The 16040-nt window shown below is 55.7% G+C and overlaps 1 protein-coding gene across 1 annotated transcript; it reads right to left on the bottom strand.

Moving 5' to 3' along the window:
* Positions 1-1944: 1944 nt before the first annotated feature.
* On the bottom strand, positions 1945-15465 carry DEF6 (DEF6 guanine nucleotide exchange factor). The gene is made up of 11 exons (XM_054804177.1): positions 15146-15465; positions 9911-10051; positions 7999-8184; positions 5944-6171; positions 5716-5862; positions 5418-5526; positions 5039-5337; positions 4554-4720; positions 4150-4348; positions 3636-3726; positions 1945-3395 (listed from the first exon to the last, which is right to left on the bottom strand). The coding sequence occupies exons 1-11, from the start codon at positions 15401-15403 to the stop codon at positions 3184-3186; spliced, it is 2037 nt and encodes a 678-aa protein (XP_054660152.1). The 5' UTR covers positions 15404-15465; the 3' UTR covers positions 1945-3183.
* Between the last annotated feature and the right edge of the window lie 575 nt (positions 15466-16040).

Here is a 16040-nt window from a genome sequence, read left to right as displayed (position 1 = left end):
TTCTCCCTAGGCCCTCACCACCGTGGGAGGCCTGGAGAATCGTGTCTGTGCAGTACGGGCTGTGGGGAACGTGTATCCTGCCTGCAGGGGGGATGGCAGGCTTCCCTTCCCAATCTGAGCCCCTCACTGCTTTCTACTCCCCAGGGCTAGATCAGCTGCCTGCCGGGGGTGTTGCAAGTTTTCTGCTGTCGATGCTGTTACTTGAGGTCTAGGATGGAGCTAACTGTATACCTTCACACCCTAGGTAAACCACAGTGGTGACTAATCTGATAAACAATGTTATGCTTAAAAAACACAGGCCCTGTTCCCACTGCAGTTACTCAAGGAGCAGTACAGAGCTCAGATGACGCCCCTCGTTAATGTAGATGTGGCCGCAATTAGGAATTGGTCTGTCCTGAAAACATGGAACCCCAGGCCAGCAGAGTTTGGGCAGAGCTGTGGGTTTGGGGCCACAAAAGATTCATGTAGAGAGCAGCAAGGCTTGTATCTGACTGCAAACACTCACGCATGTGCTGTTACCCCACAGACAGCTCCCCCAAGAGCTCCCTCTCACAGGAGGTTTCCCACAGGAGATCCCCACGGGCATGCAGACCCCCCCTTACACCCACTGGTGTGGGGGCAGGACGGTGGGAGCAGCAGAGAGCTGCTCTTTCCCAGCGCCTCCGCAAGCTCTTCTTGCCATCCTGCTGCAGGAGTGCGCATCCACTGCTGGCTTAGTCAAGCTCTAGCCCTCGGTCAGCCGCTCCAGGAGGATGAAACAGATCTGGGCGCATCCACATTTGGCAGTGGATCAAAGGCAGGTGCTGACACTGGTTCTGGCTGTTCCCTCCATGCCTGTCCTTGCCTGCGGCAATTCATGTATAGCTTTTTGCTGCGTGGGAACTCTGCTCTTGGGAGCAAAAGCAATGCTCTGGTGAGCTGCTTTAAGGAGGGACGATGCAGCCCTGGAGTTGGTGAAAAGCGATGGCACTGCCATCGGCAGTGACGTGCCCCACGGCTCCTGGGGGCTGCGCATGGGATGAGAGCCCTCGTGACAATGCTGCGGCACGGAGCCGGGTGGAGGCGGCCCTTTTCCTCCCTGCCTAGGTGTGGCATGGCACGTACCTGTCCTGATGCCTGATCAGCGAAGAGATTGAGCTAACGAAGCTGATGAGGGAGGATGCCATCTCCCATCAGCGCATTTCCACCCAGCCTGTTTCCTTCCCAGTAGAGACTGGTGTTTGGCATCCTCCCTGTTCTTGATCTGCCTGCAGAGTGCACAGACTAACGAGCAGCTTTGCCAGGGTCACCCTGGGGGGCTGCAATGATTTGTACCACGGACCCCACGCGCCTCAATGCAACGCAGAGCCCCAGCCCCCAGTGCAGTACTCCACCAGAAAATGTGCGGAGTGGAGGGATTCCGTGTCCAAGCAGACTGGCTGGGGTAGCACAGGGCCAGGCAGGGACCCCAAATCTGCATGGGGACCGTAAGGGGCCACGCCGCTGCTCAGGACCACCCTGCTGCATCCCAGTGCAGTGGGAAGGAGGAGGAGAGGTTGACTGAGAGGCTGCAGCCACCCATGCCCTCCCTGTGCATCGGCGAGGTGCGTGGGACCGGGGCACGGGGCTACCCAGTCACCCTCACGGGCGCACAGAGCTGCTTTGTCCCAGGGCAGCCGTGCCGCTCCACTGGCACCCGCGGAATCGGCCTCTCTCACAGTCAGGCACAACGAAAAGAATAATTGTAAAAAAGGAACACTGTAACAACTAGGGGGGGGGAAAGAGCTGTGTGAGCAAACGCTGAAAGAGTAGGAAATAGATTGTAATCTCCCTAACGAACTGCAGTTAATCAGCACGGGCAACTGTAAACTGGGGTTTGATTCAGGGCTTGCTACTGGTGCCTGTTTCCAGAGGGGACCCTTATGCGATCGGGGCTCTGTGACACGTACAATAAAGACCCCAAAGTCACAGGTGAATGGGACTGTATTTAAAAAGAGGTGCTTGGAAAAACTAACCCCAATGTTGGCATGGTTTGGGGCTGTGGGTTTTTTTTTTTTCTGTGCAGGGAGGTTTGCCAGCAGACTTGGCTTTTGTTCTCAGTCTTTCAGGGAGCAAATTAGCTGGAGGAGACAGGCCAGGCCAGTGTTACCGAAGAGAGCCACCATGGCCACCAGCTCCAGTTTAGATAGCCTCTGGGAGTCTTTGCTGTTGCCTTCTGCAGGCCTTGCACCAGATCCTGAACCAGGACTCCTGAAACAGGATCCTGCAGTCCAAGGGCAAAGACCTAAACAAAGCCCAGAACACTGTTACCTTCTTATACCTTCTTAATTAGTCATAAAGAGGTGTTGGTCCTCCCAGAAGATACCGCTGTGCCAGCCCTGCCACCCAGAGAGGAGTTCATCATCTGTGGCCAGTTCAGCAGCATCTGTGTCCCTCTCGGCCCTCCACAGACCAACCTAAAATCCACTGGTGAGGCCTCTTTCCACGGGTGGCATCTGTTTTCTGTTAGTGGGCTCTTTTCTGCAGTGAGAATCAAAACCCCACACTGCTGAGAAGGGAGATCTGGTGCCTGCAGGGCCACAGATGTGTGGGGAAGGTCGTCTGCGGGCCAGCGGCTCCAAAGGCTTTATTGCTTGTTGGTTTCTGCTAACATCTACGTGACTCCCGTGACTAACCACCACCTTCAGGGAACGCAAAGGACACCCTGGCCTTTCCGCAGGGGCGGCGAGAAGCCACTGCTCAGTCTGCCAAGGCTTCCCTGGCAGCCGCCGTTGCAGGGCCATGCACCCATGGGTGCAGTGGGTGATGCAGAAGGGTTGCTGGTAGAAACCAAAGGGGGAACTGTAGCCCTGGGCCACGCAGTCCAGATCCACTGGTGGCTTTTTTTTTTTTTTTTTTTTTTTTTTAGGCAGAGGTGGAAAACAGAGGCTGGGCAGTTGAGTCCAGGACCCACACCTGGGCAGCCCAGAGGAGATGGTCCTGCTGCCTTCTCCCCCATGTTGGGCTGAGTCTCCTGGCACGTCGTGGCTGCAGCTCTTCCCTGAAGAAAATGGGAGCATCTCTGCCTTATATGTAGTCACCTATAGGCTCTGTGCTGGTCCCCACTCGTCTCCATCCAGAGATGGCCACATTGACTGTGTCTGCTCGGAGGGACGTGCTGGGCCCCACAGTTCCCTGCTGGGCTCTGTCATCCTGCCGGGCTAGTTAGTTGGTGGGCTCTGTGGCCATGGTGTCCGCATCCGGAGACAGCGGCGTGCCGCTGTTCCCACCATTGCTCACATTTTCCTTGCTGTTGTCCCTCGTGGGGTCGCTGTCTTTATCCTCCACTTTCTGCTTGAGTTTGAGGGAAGAATCTCTCTGGGAGACGAGAGGTTGGTAGCCAGCAAATCCTCCTCCACTCACATTCGTACGTTTGTCTGGGAATGGATAGAAGAAGAGGATTGTTTACCTAGGATCCAAATTAACCTTTCAGCTAAGGAAAAGGGTTGCGGGGTCTCTCCTTGCTAGAGACATTGGGGTATCTTATCTGAAAGACAAGGGTCCTTCCAATCCCCAGACGCCCCCAAAGAGTGGAAGATGGGTGGGAGACTGGGCTTGTGCCCCAGCGTGGCCGTGCTCAGGAGGGGCTGGGGAGGGTGTGATGGCTGGTCTCCTACCTCCCGGCCCGATGGGGTGCATCAGTCGGTTCATCTGGACGTTCCAGTGCTTGACGTTGGTGCTGGCCTGTCGCAGCTTCCGCTGGGCCGCCTGGGAGGGGATGGAGGAGAGGGGTGAGCCAGCCGCCCGACAGCCCCCGACCCAGGACCGCAGGCAGTAGTTTCCCTTCCCTGAGTAAGCCTGGATTGGAGGCTCCCTCTGGGATGGAGACCCAGCTCACCCTCCTCTACGTTTTCTGCTCCTCCTCCAGTCCTGCCCCTTCCGCACACTCCCACTGTCGATACTGCACTGGACACCAGCACTGTCCCCCCAGGGCAGGACACGCTTGTCTCATCTCAGCCACTGAATCACCCCGCGCCAGAGCATGGCACGGCTCAGAAAACCCCCGAGGCAATGCCACCTTGGTCCCCAAAGCTGCCGGGTCCTCCCCAGTGTGGAGGTGACTCAGGGAGGGCTGGGAAGTCCCCCAGGGGCTCATAGCACAAAGGGATGTGGCACTGATGTGATGCTCACCATGACGTCTTGGTCTGCCCGCTGCCTGTTCACTCTCACTTCTTCCAGCTGCTTCTGTGCCTCTTCCAGACACTTGTTCTTGTTCTCCATCTCCTGCTTGAGGACTTGCTTCTCCCGCTGAGTTTTGATGATATATTCCTCTTGCTCCTCCTTCAGCTTCATCAGCTGCTTCAGCTTCTCCTCTTCCTCAGCCAGTAGCCTGTCAATGAAGAGCAAGAGGTGAGGACGTCCCTCTGCCACTTCATCCACCAGCTTCCCCCATTCCTGCTGGCATACTGGGAAGTCACCAGCACACCCCAGTACCCCAAAGAGCATTGCATTGCCCTGGGGAGTGTGTCCCCACGCCCAGCCGCTGCCCTGCGAGTGGGGCTGGTCGAGGAGGAGCAGGGATGCCCTGATCCTACCTGGCCTGCGCGTATCTCACAGACTCTTCATCCTGCCGTGCTTTCACCTCCTGCTGCAGAGCCTCCTGGAGACGCTCCTGCATGTCCTCCAGCTCCAGGATGCGCTTGCGCTGACGCTCTGCTTCCGCTTCCTTCAGGACCATCTCTGCCTGCATGGACGCGCGAGCCTGCAGCAGGGAGAGGAGCCATCAGCTGGCAAAGCCACCGCCACTGGCCCCAGGACTCCGCTTACCCCTGCATCCCTGGGTGGATGGGGCCAGATGTCTCCCACACCAGGAAGAGCCCCTGGAGAGAGCTCCAAAGCAAGGCTGTCTCCAGGGAGACACACCACTTAATTTGGAGCCAGCGCTGGCCGCAGAGTCAGAAATGGGCTCACTGGCCATCCTGGCACTACCACTTGCCTCTCACCTGCCCCCTTGCTCAGCTTCATACACCCCAGGGCAGGTTGTCCTCGTCTCCTGGACAAGCCATGAGGATGCACCCACCTGCTCAGCCTCCCGCAGCTGGATCTCCAAGGTCCTCTGCATCTCCTCATGCTGCTGCCTCCGCCGCTGCTCCTCCTCTTGCAGGAGTATCTCTGCCTGCCGCTGGGCCTCCTTGAGCAGCTCCAGCTCCTGCAGCTTCCGCTCCTTCTCCTCCTGGAGCTGCTTGAGCCGCTGTGTCTCCTCCTCCTTGGCTGCCTTGCGCTGCTCCCGTTGCTCCCGCTGCTCCCGTCGCTTCTGCTTCAGGTCTTTGTGCAGGGACTTCTTGCCCTCAGCCTGCAGCCGGATGGCCATCTGGATGGCTAGGGAGGGAAAGGGACAGTCAGCGGGGACATAGGGGGGCATGGGGAAGCTGAAGAGGAGGCGCAGGGTGGGCACGGACCTAGCGTCCACTCCTGGCGCTGCCGGGTGTCAGAGGCGCTCATCTCGTAGGTGCGGGAGGAGGTCTTCACGCAGAACATGCACCTCTTCCCATCCCGGTCAGGCAGCACCTGCAGGGAGAGGAGACAGGATGGCATTATGCCCCTGTACCTCACCTTATCCCCACTTTCTTCAGCCACAGGACTGGCTCTCCTATGCTTGTGAATGTGAAATTGTGTATTCTTGGGTTCCTCTTCACAGGGTCTGAAGGGGGTCTCCTGCATCTCCTGTCCCCCAGCTGAGCATGGCCCGGGCCATACCTCCACGCAGCAGTGCTTGTCCAATGCGATGCTCCCCTTCTTCTCCTTCCGTTCCTCGCTCATGTAGTAGGACAGGACACTGGGCTTCAGCGTGAACCACCGCTCTGACCAGTTCCTCCTCAGCTGGCCCTTCTTCCAGAGGTAGCCCTGCACCCAAGAGATGTGGGGATCAAAAACAGGGTGGGGGGCAGGACAGGGGTTGTGCCCCAGGACATGTGGGCTCCTTGCCTGTTTGAGCACATCCTCTATAACCTCCTGGTACACCTCCTCCACGGCCATGCTGACGGCCTCCTGCTCAATGCCTCGCAGGAACCGTCCCGAGTTCACCATGTCCAGGAACTGCCAGACCGTCAGCCCCCCCTGCCCCTGCGGCTCTTGGGAGAGGTAGTCATCCAGCTCACAGGAGTTCAGCTCCACGTTCATGGCCGTGCAGATCTTCTTCAGCAGGTACTCCACCTGTGGGGATGGGGAGCTCAGTGATAGGGAGAAGTGAGAGCCATCCCCACCCCACCAAACCATTTTGGAGAGCCCAAGACCACATCTCTTTCCAGCCTGGAGATGCAGGACCCTTATTCCCAGAGGTATCACCCCTTGTGATGGTTGATGATCATGGCCAAGCTGTTCTAGGCAGCAGGCAGGCTCAGGATTTGACACTGAGTTAGAGCTTGACCACTACTATGAAGTTTTTCCTTTTAACCACAAAGCTGAGATAGTTTTGGCTTGTTTGTCTGCAGAGTGAGAAAACTCCACAGAAGTCAAGTGCCTGAGGGAGAACGGACCAACGCTGCTGTCCCCGCTGTGCAGCCTGCAAGGTGGGTGTCTCAGACCACGGCCCTGACCTCTGGTTTCCAGCTGACATTGTAAAAACACTGGGGAGGAGCAGAGGAAGAGGTGCCTATGGAGGAGATGAGTGTCATTTTGAAATTGGAAAGAAATTGCTTTAAAAAAAGAGCTAAAATTGTTAATTGATGTCAGGAAGACTTACTTCAGCTCAAGTTTTGCTGCCAGCTCTACTCTACCCACAATCTAGGGACCAAAGAGGGTGGGTGACGCAGAAAGGTGAAACACTGCAGAGCCCCCACACCCAGCTGGATTTTTTTACATCATCTAACTAGGAAAAGGGCAAGAATTTAATGTCGTTTCTTTTTTCTTTTTGTGTTTTTTTTTTTCAAGCTCAGCCCTGTAAGCAGAAGATGATTGAGTTTGTCATGGTCTGGGGAACAGGAAACACCTCTCCCAGAGAGCAGGAAGTGCGGTCACCGTCCTACATCTGCGCAGCACTGTGCTTCTTGTCTCTTTTTGCCTTTTTTTTTTTTTTTTTTTGGTTTTCTGCTGATCTCAGGAGACTGATGGTGTAGGAGCAGACAGCAGCTGCTTGCCCAGCTGAGCTTCTCTGGGTGAGGCCAGTCTTGGCTTCTGAGCTTGTCCCTCCTCCCCAGATCTGCCCACCTTCTCGCGGGGGTTTGAACTGACCCCCCCTGAGAAGGCAGAACCTCCCCCTCTAAATGTTGGGTGGAATTTGGAGATTTGGAGATTGCTGTCAGAAGCTTTGCTGTACCTGGGTACCTCACTTTTAACTCTCTGGGTGCTGGGCAGGGAGAGGGACAGTGGGCATGGAGAGGGACAACTGGGTCTGCTCTGCCTTTGTGGTGGCACAGGCTGTAAAAAGAGCCCAAGAGACACAGCCCCATCCAGCCTGACAGCAATTTCACAGGGAGCAACCTCCCATTGCACCAGATTTTAAGGGTTTCTCATCATCTTCTCTTTCTCCCCAATGAAAATCATGAGTCCTCCTCCAACACCATGTTTGACTCAACCCTTGGGTGAGATGCAAGGGCTTTAGGCAAAAGACCAGCCCCCAGGAGGAGCTGAGCTGTGGATGCTCCTTGGTTGGGACTCTGAGAACTGGCAGATTCATTTCACAGCAGGCAAAAGAGCTGGTTGGCATAGGCTTGGAGCACAGAAGAGGAAGGCTGTGGACCAGCCTGTACCTCATCCTCCAAGACATCTATACTTGAGAGGTTTCAGCATTTTGGAGGTGTCCTCCCAGCTGCTCCCTGGTCACCCCCCTCTCCCTGGGCAGAAGGAGTGGCCATGGGCATAGTGGGGGGGTGCCCAGGGCAGACAGACCCCTCCTCCCACCCCAGCCTGCTCTCTCTCACACGTCTTGCAGGATGTGGTGGGACATGCCAGGAAGCGATAGCAAGATGTGTCATCCCCAAATGGGCCTCTGCCAGCACGCAGAGCCCTGGGAGGATGGGGATGGGGAGAGGCAGGTCCTACCTCATCTGGCACCATGACGAGAGGGTATTTGTCTTCGGACAGAAAGTTGAAGAGACACCAGAGCTTGAAGGCGTCTTGGTGGGATACAACGCTATTCCCGTTCCGGTCGGGCTTGTAGTTCTTCTTCGCTGTCAAGGTCCAGCAGAGCTCGTCAAAATTTTCTTTGACAAAAGCACCTTCCTCTACCTGCGGGCAGGAGCCAGGGGGGTGAGCGAGGTGCTGCAGGGCTACAGAGGGGGTAATGGGGAGGGGTGAGGCACTGGAGAGAAGAAATGCTCACACCTGAAATCTCCTGTCCCTGCCGGTGAGAAGCACAGGGTGATTGATACGTGGCACCCACACCTAGAGTGTAAGTGGGCACTGACCTATGATGCCAGAGTACACGTCCCCAGTACAGGTCCCTTAAGCAGGCAAGCAAAGTGTCCCAGCTGGTAGAAAAGATGCTACAGCACCGCTGCAGCGCCTGGGCACCACAGCACGGCCATGGTGGCTCAGCCATGTCCTGCCAGGCTTTGGAGCACCAGCAGGAACCCTGTGGTGAAGCAGATGCAGCATTGTGTGGTGCTCTCCCAAGCCCACCTCCCTAACGCCTCCGTGGCTTTGGGCCGCTCTCATTATCCCATTCAACCATAAAGAGGAACTGGGGCTCAGCAAAGGGAAGTGATGGACCTTAGGCAGGCAGCAGCAAAGGCAGGAATGACACCTCCATCAACTTTGGCCCCACTGCCTCTCCACGAGCTTCTGCAACCATCTGCCTGGCATCACGAGCTGCTTCATGCAGCAATTTTGGTGTGACACCGGTGAACTGTGAAGGGGACCGAAGGAGCCCAGCCGCATCTGGCCGCTCCATCCTGGCTGTGTGAGCTGCCAGCATGAGGGCAAACCGGAACCTGCAGCAGCAGAGCCGGAGAAAAACCTTTGGGTGGTGGAAAGCTGAAAGCCTCTCTTACTAGGAAAACCCACTTCCCCTTCTCAGGCTGCCTCTGGGATTTTATTAGCAATGCGAAATCAGCAGAAGGGGTTTTAAAGGTCACCTCCCAAAGAATCACATGGGAAACTGGAAGGATTTTGGCCTCTCTGTGATGGGGAGATTGGGCTGGGCTGACCTTGGGCAGCTGCCTGCCCTGGGCAGAGGGAGCTGGGGAAGATTCTGCCCTCGCTTGCTGCAGACCAGATCCCTGCAGCTGAGATCAGCATCCCTGTACCAGGCTGGGCAGCTCCTGATCAGCTCAGGGCAAGGCAAAGACCAGCACAGAGACCGGCACGGAGCACAGCATGCTGGGGAGAGGCACGGCTCAGCCCTGGGGAAGTGACAGGGGAGGGAAGGGTTACTGCACCCAGCTCTGGGCCCCCGCTTCTGTTGAACACACAGTGGAAGAAAGTTGTCAGTCATTTTTCCTCTCCTCCCATGTCTGGAGAAAACGAGCACCCAGCCGCAAAGTCTCGCTGTGCCAAACAAAGGTCCCTCTGAGCCGCAGAAAAAAAGGACAAAGCCCCTGCCCACCCCAACCTCTGCTCCTGCCCCGGCACCTTGTCCTCCTCTTTGCCAAATGAGGGGTGGAGAGGAAAAAAGGACTGGGAACAAGCTGCTGGGTGATCTCTCTCTCTGAGCTCTTTAGGAAACCCTGGTGGATTTGCATCTCCATCCAGAGCCATGACAAAAAGGGCTGAATTCGTCCGTGCTGAGGAGACGTTGGGTAATAAAAACTTCTTGCTCATTTTGGCATTCACCTGAGCACTCCCCAACTCTCTGTATCCTTTTTCCACCCATCAAGGCATGGGATCGCCAAGAGCAGAGGGGAGCAGAACCATGGGGCTCCCATGGGGCTCCTGTGGGATGCGGGAGCAGACCAGGGACTGTGGTGTTCCCACCTGAGATGCAGCAGGTTGGGGGGATGGCCAAGGGGCTCACCTTATCCAGGATGTACTTGTTGAGGTACGGCATGTAGCCCTGGCTGGACACCGGCCCATCATCATCATCACGGAAATGCTCTTCCAGTGCCACGGGATCGTGAGGGATGCACAGCACTGTGTACAGGTTGTGAGACAGCACCTGGCCGAGCAGGAGGGACGGGGAGAAGGTGAACAACCTCCAACCCTGCCCCAGCCCATCCCCACGGTGCCACCCACCCACGCGGGGACTGTGCCCTGTCCGGCATCACCTCCCTGCAGCCACGGCAGTGAGGTGTGGTTTGGCAGAGGGATGGGGGATATTCCCAAATACAAACCTTAGGAAATCATTTAGAAACAGGCAAAAAGTGAGAATTTTTCCACATTGGTTTCTTTTCTTTCTTGACACATAGGGCACTTTCTTTTTTTTCTTTTTTTTTCTTTTAAAGAAAGAGCCGTTTCAAACATTACAGAGCAAACAGGACATGCTTTGATCTAGAGAAGATAAGCCACCCCAAGCCATGCTGTTTGGCAGCTGCCCTTAGTGATTTCTAGAAAACATAACTGATGACAGCGCCCAGCCTGGTGGTGGTTGCTTTCTGCCAAAGGGATACAAAAAGACACAGAGATGAAAATATGATTTATAAGAAACTAAGAAAAGGTTTTGTCTGGAATGAGAGCAGACAAGGGTGATCTGGAGACACACCATCTCCAGAAGCAGTCTGCGAGTGTCACCAACCAGACCATTTTTGTTCAAATCCCCCAAAACAAAGCATGTTTTGAATCTCTTGAATTTCCCACATGCTGGAAAGCCCACGCCGCTGCCGGGCCAGCAGCCAGAGCCCAGAGCAAGACTGCCCATGGGCACCACCAGCATCTCTGATTCATGATGCCGGGCAGGCGGTTGTCTCCTTGTCTTGACCTCCTAGCAAGCAGGAGATGGTTAAACAAGCATCCCAAATTGATGCTGTCCCATTGCACCAGGGTCTGCAGAGACAGCCTGTAAGATTTGTAGATGCAGCTTGCCAAGGTTTCAAGAGAGGGGCTGGAGGAGATGGTGTGCAGCATCCCTGCTCCTCTCCATGCAGGGCTGGAAATTTCCTCCCAGCAGGAGAGGAGCTGCTTCTGCAGCTGGATATGGTTCTTGCTCAACCAGATTTTCTTTCTCTTTTTTACCCTCCAGACTGATTTTATCAGCAGGACTCCACCCTGCGCTGAAACACTGAGGGGCTGTAGTCCTTAGCGCTGCTGCTACAGCTGCGCCTTTTGGAGTTTGGTGCAGCCCCGGGGGCTGTGCAGGGGCAGGGAGGGATGGAAACACCCTGGGCACCCTCTAGGATGGCTAACAAATTCATCAGAATAGATTGAAAGTTAGGGAATTGCATCCCATCCCCCCTTTCCAACGAGAGACCTTGTCCCCATCTGTCGCACCTCCTCTCGCAGCACCCCAAAAAGCCCTGGGAGGTCTTGTGTGTGACCCCGGCTGTGGCTGACACCCCAAGCCCCTCCATCCGCCCTGGCATGATGCGAACCACAGCCCCTCCGGCCGCCAGAGCGGTCACCTACAAAATGAAAGTGGGGCAGGGTGGGGAGGAAAGCCCCGGCCAAGCTGATTGTGGGTGCATGGGGCTGGGGCTGCCCCAACCCCAAGGAGAGAGGAGAGGTGGGAAACTCCCCCCAGGCTCTGAAACGAGGGATAGGAGAGGAAAATAACAGGGTGAGGGGAGGAGGAGAAGGGAAGGGATGCTCTTAGAGTGGTTTGGCAATACAACGTTTCCCCTCTGGCATGGCCGATGGGGACAGAGGTCTGCCCGACACTCCTGAGCATCCCAAATCCCTCTGAGCGCCAGCCCCTCCACCCTCTCCTCTGCTGTCCTGCCCCCCATCATCCCCTGCTCCCACTCCTCCACAGCCACTGGCGACGCCAGCCGGAGCCGGGGGTGGAATATTTAACACCGCTGGAGAATGGCAGCCCCTCTTCTTCTTCCCCGTGGGAGACACTGGGGGCGATGCCAGGGCTGGGGGTGACCTTTTGGGCTGGAGCCCGGCTGAAGCACAAACCCTTCTGGCCCCAGGAGGCGGGGGTGGAGGGGGGATCCGGGCTCCTGCACTGTGCAGGGAGCATTGCTGCTGCCTCAGTTTCCCCATGTGCAAGCAGACCGGCCCTGCTGAGAAAATCAAAGCCTCCCCAGAGCTGTGGGTGCAGGGAATCCTGACCAAGGGGACCCCCAGCGCTGGGAGTTTTTGCCAGTGGCGAGGGTCCCTTTAGTTGCCCATTTTCTGCAGTGAGGAGGACACGAGCGGAGACTGCTGCCTCGCTGCCCCATCAGCCAGGAGCCCTTGGCTCAAGCCCAGCCCTGGTACTGTCACCTCCCAACCTCGGGGAAGGCTTTCCCCCTTGCTTGCACAGATGAGCTGCTCTCAGGCCAAACTGGGACCCACTGGCCTGTACCAGGAGCCTTTTGTGCATGCAACGAGCAGAGGAGCTTTCAGTCCAAGCCAGGCGCCTTCCTCCTGCCCCCGGGGGGGTCCATAAACCAGCTGCACTGTGCTAACCCAGCCCCCCAAGGCACAAGTTGTACCCAGAGACTCCCACGAGTTACGGGCTCTTTCTCCAAAAGCGAGCAAGAGCCACCTCCCCTGCCATTTGCACCCTGAGCCTGCAACACCATGCAGTGAGTGGGGGATCCCTGTGCCCCCCCGACACACTTTTAAACCACTCATCTGTCCCCCTGCCTCCTCTTCTCCACTCCCTAAGGGCTTTGCTGTAGTGGGCAGCCTCAGGAGACCGAGCTCCACTCAGCAAACTGCTCCTTTCCCTCTGCAACAAGGACAGGAGTGGAGCAGAGGTGCCGAAAAGCACCAGGACAATGCTCTGTGGCTCCCACCTGAAGGGCTGAGCTCTGCCCTGCCTGTGGGAGCCACGTACCTCCAGCATCTGCAGAGGCAGGGAGTAGCTCTCTCAGCTCTGCCAGGGAGGATGTGATGGCACGGAGACGGTAAAAGCTCATCCAAGAGCAGGGCTGGCTTGTGCCCGTGCTGGGAACAGAACTACCCGACATCTCTCGATGCATAGCACTCAACCACAAGACTGTCTTTCCTTCCTGTGCAGATACACACCTACACTTACATATACATGTGCACACGTTCGCTTGCATAGGAGTGTCCATGCAAAGAACTCAACTACTGAACCCAATGGCTTCCCGCAGCTTCGCCATCACACTCTGAAACGCTGCTAAATTTACTTATGCAACTGGCTGGAGAGAAGTCAGACTTGTTAAGCACTCAGCTCCTGCCGGCGTGCTGCTCATCTACCAGCAAAATCCCACCCCAGCTCCTGGGGCTAGTTTTGTTTCTGTAGGTACAAATACTGCGAACACCGACATTTCTCCCACCCTCGTTCAAGACCCTTCTTGCAGCAACATGCCTGGGTGAGGGAGCAGAGCACAGCCCAGCTCGCACAACCCGGGAGGAGTTTGGAGAGGGCATGGCCACCACAGCTTTAACACATCATTGCTCCAACCTGCGAGACCCTGGATTTCTTCTGCACTGAACCTACAAGCAGAAACACTGCTGTTGGCTTGCGTAGGCTGGGGCAAACCTGACCCAGCGTTTGGCAGCATGGGCGATGGAAACAAGCTCTCTCCTGCCTCAAGGCAGACGGAAAGTTATCCAGAGTTGAGCTTTGTCGTGGAATGACGCAGCCCGACCTGCTGACGTCCTGTCTCGGCACTGAAGGCGGGTGGAAAGACAGCAAGGTGCAAATTCCCTTCCCCTCCGCAATGTCACTCTGGGCAAAGCCACTGTGGAAACTACATCCCCAGCATCCCCGCAGCCACTGCACGAGGGTTTGCAGCTCCCTGTACCCCCTTGCACAAACTTTCTACGAAATTGCTGTTAAAATTAGGGTCTCTGTGGCCTCAGCATAGTTGCTGGTGATAAAGATCTGGCAAGATGAGCGCCACACGTGTTCATGCTGATGCTTTTGGGGCTGGCAGCATGCCTGGGCTCAGGACCCAAAGCCTGGGTGCAGGGAGGTGCTGTACAGGGGAGCACAGCAGCCCTTTGTGGGGATTAGCAAGGGGAATTAGGCTCTGGCCTACTTTGGGATTTTCCCTTAATTCCCTCAGATATTTCTACAGTTTTAAGTAGCTGAGCATGGCTTGCAGGGCACATGTGCAACAAGTTTCTGGGGAGCAGCCAAAGGCTCTTGGCTGCAGAGGCAGCAGCTAAGCAGGAGCAGCCCAGCTCCTGCTGCTTCTCCTCCAGCCCCCTGCAACAAAAACTCCTAATTTTTGAACAAAACATGTCCCCAGTGCCGAGCCCAGCACCTTCCCTGCAGCCTGTCCTGGGGGAAGCCCTATAAAGTAGAGAGAATAGATGCAAAGAGGTTTCTTTGCAGTGTTTCACAACTCATCTCCCAGACTTGCAGCGGCTGCCAAGTCCTGACGCAACATCTCCCCGTGTTTTGCATGTTTCTAGCTCAGGTCTTTCTTCTGCATCACAGCCCCCTGCTCCAACTGGCACTTCCAACCCCGGCACCAGCTCAAGAACCACAACAGGACGTTTAAATGACAACAAAAAAGGAGTCCCATCATTTGCAAAGGGAAAAAAAACAACCAAAAATCAGTTAATTATTGTCGAAGCCAAGGTACAACCTGACGGATTCGACCAGACCCCGTCCCAGAGGCAGACAAAAAAAGCTTTCAAAGCCACGATGGTTTTGGTGAAGGGCTGAACGCAGGAGTCCTCTGTAAAGCTGCTAAGGGGGTGGGGGAGAGGGGAAAGCAGAGATTTTTTTTTAAAGCACTGTGTTATTTCTGGCCAGACCACCAGGAGTTTTAGTTTTAAAATGGTCTGCCTTTACCTACCGACCCGCTGGCTGAACAGGAAGCAGAAATGTGGGTGCTTCGGCAAGCAAGAAAATATAAACCGAGTTTGGGTTGTTAATTGGGCATAAAAAAAATAAGAAACTGAAAATAACTAAAAATTAGATTTTTCCTCGTTTTCACCTTGAAAATACCTTTGAGCATTAACTCCCCCTGCCTTTGTTTTTTTTTAAAAGGAGACAATGAAGAGATGGAGAACTTCACCAAAACCAGCATGGAGACACCACCAAGTTCTTACTAATCTTAATATTTAACAGTTCCTCTGTGGAAACCCCAGCGGGATGCAAGCATCCCTGGGCCCACTTTGCCCCTCACAGCCCACCCTCCAGCCCCATGCCGGGGCTGTCCGAGATCCTCTGGGGACTCACTTTGAGCTGGGATTTGGAGACCTTGCCGCTCTTCTCCACGTCCAAGGCGGTGAAGGCGTACCAGATGGACTTCAGCAGCTCCGCTCGCAGGTCCATGGCTACAGGCGGTGATGGCAGAGGCGGCTCTGTCGAGGCCGAGGATCCGGTTCCAGGAAACCGCCTGCCTCGACAGCCCTGGGCGGCGGGGACGCGCGAAGCAGGAGCGCCATCTGCTTGGGTGCACCCTGGAGAAGCCCAAGGGCCACATCTCGGCCCCATGGTCCCTTGGGCTGCAGGTGTTTTCTCCCCTCCCCGCGAACAAATCCCCCACACCCAGGGAAGAACAAGCCAGGGCTCACGAAACAGAAACAGGGATTTGTACGTAACCCCTTTGCTAGCTCAGCCTAGAGATCAAAAGCTTTCTTGGCATTCGTGTTTTGCAGAGAGAAATCCCCTTCCTGACTCAAATAGCAGCTTCCTCTTCTGGGATTTAAATGAAGAGCTTCCCCTGGCAGCAGGAGGCTTTTGGAAGGGCTCTAGCCCTGCTTCTTTTGGGATCAGTCACACCCAGGAAGGCAAGCAGAGATGTAGCCTGCTGCAGCCCTCCTGGGTTATGCCTGTTCCTTGCAGTAACCTCTGCAAACTCCTCAGGTATATATATAAAAAAAACCCCCAAAACCAAAACACCTGATTGTTGGGAGCCTTGCGCTGGCATTCTGTTTACAGCTGGACTTGATCTTAAAGGTCTTTTCTAACCTAAATGAGTCTGCCATGCTCTCTGCGCTGGCTTTGTCCACAAACCGCCCGGGGCAGAGGTGTGCAGCACTGGGGCTGAGGTTACTGCCGTGGGGCTGAGGTTACTGCCAGCCCGGGTCTCTCTCACCAGCCCAGAGGGTTGTAGGATGTGTTCACAGAC

Source organism: Grus americana, chromosome 25, assembly GCF_028858705.1.
Source record: "Grus americana isolate bGruAme1 chromosome 25, bGruAme1.mat, whole genome shotgun sequence".
NCBI lineage: Eukaryota > Metazoa > Chordata > Aves > Gruiformes > Gruidae > Grus > Grus americana.
This window is presented reverse-complemented; position numbering and strand designations above follow the sequence as displayed.

Coding starts and splice junctions, on each gene's coding strand:
- DEF6 (XM_054804177.1), bottom strand. CDS start 15,403: ATGGGGCCGAGATGTGGCCCTTGGGCTTCTCCAGGGTGCACCCAAGCA. Junction 5,527..5,715: donor ACAAGCACTGCTGCGTGGAG/GTATGGCCCGGG, acceptor CTCTCCCTGCAG/GTGCTGCCTGACCGGGATGG. Junction 3,396..3,635: donor GCACCCCATCGGGCCGGGAG/GTAGGAGACCAG, acceptor ATCCATTCCCAG/ACAAACGTACGAATGTGAGT.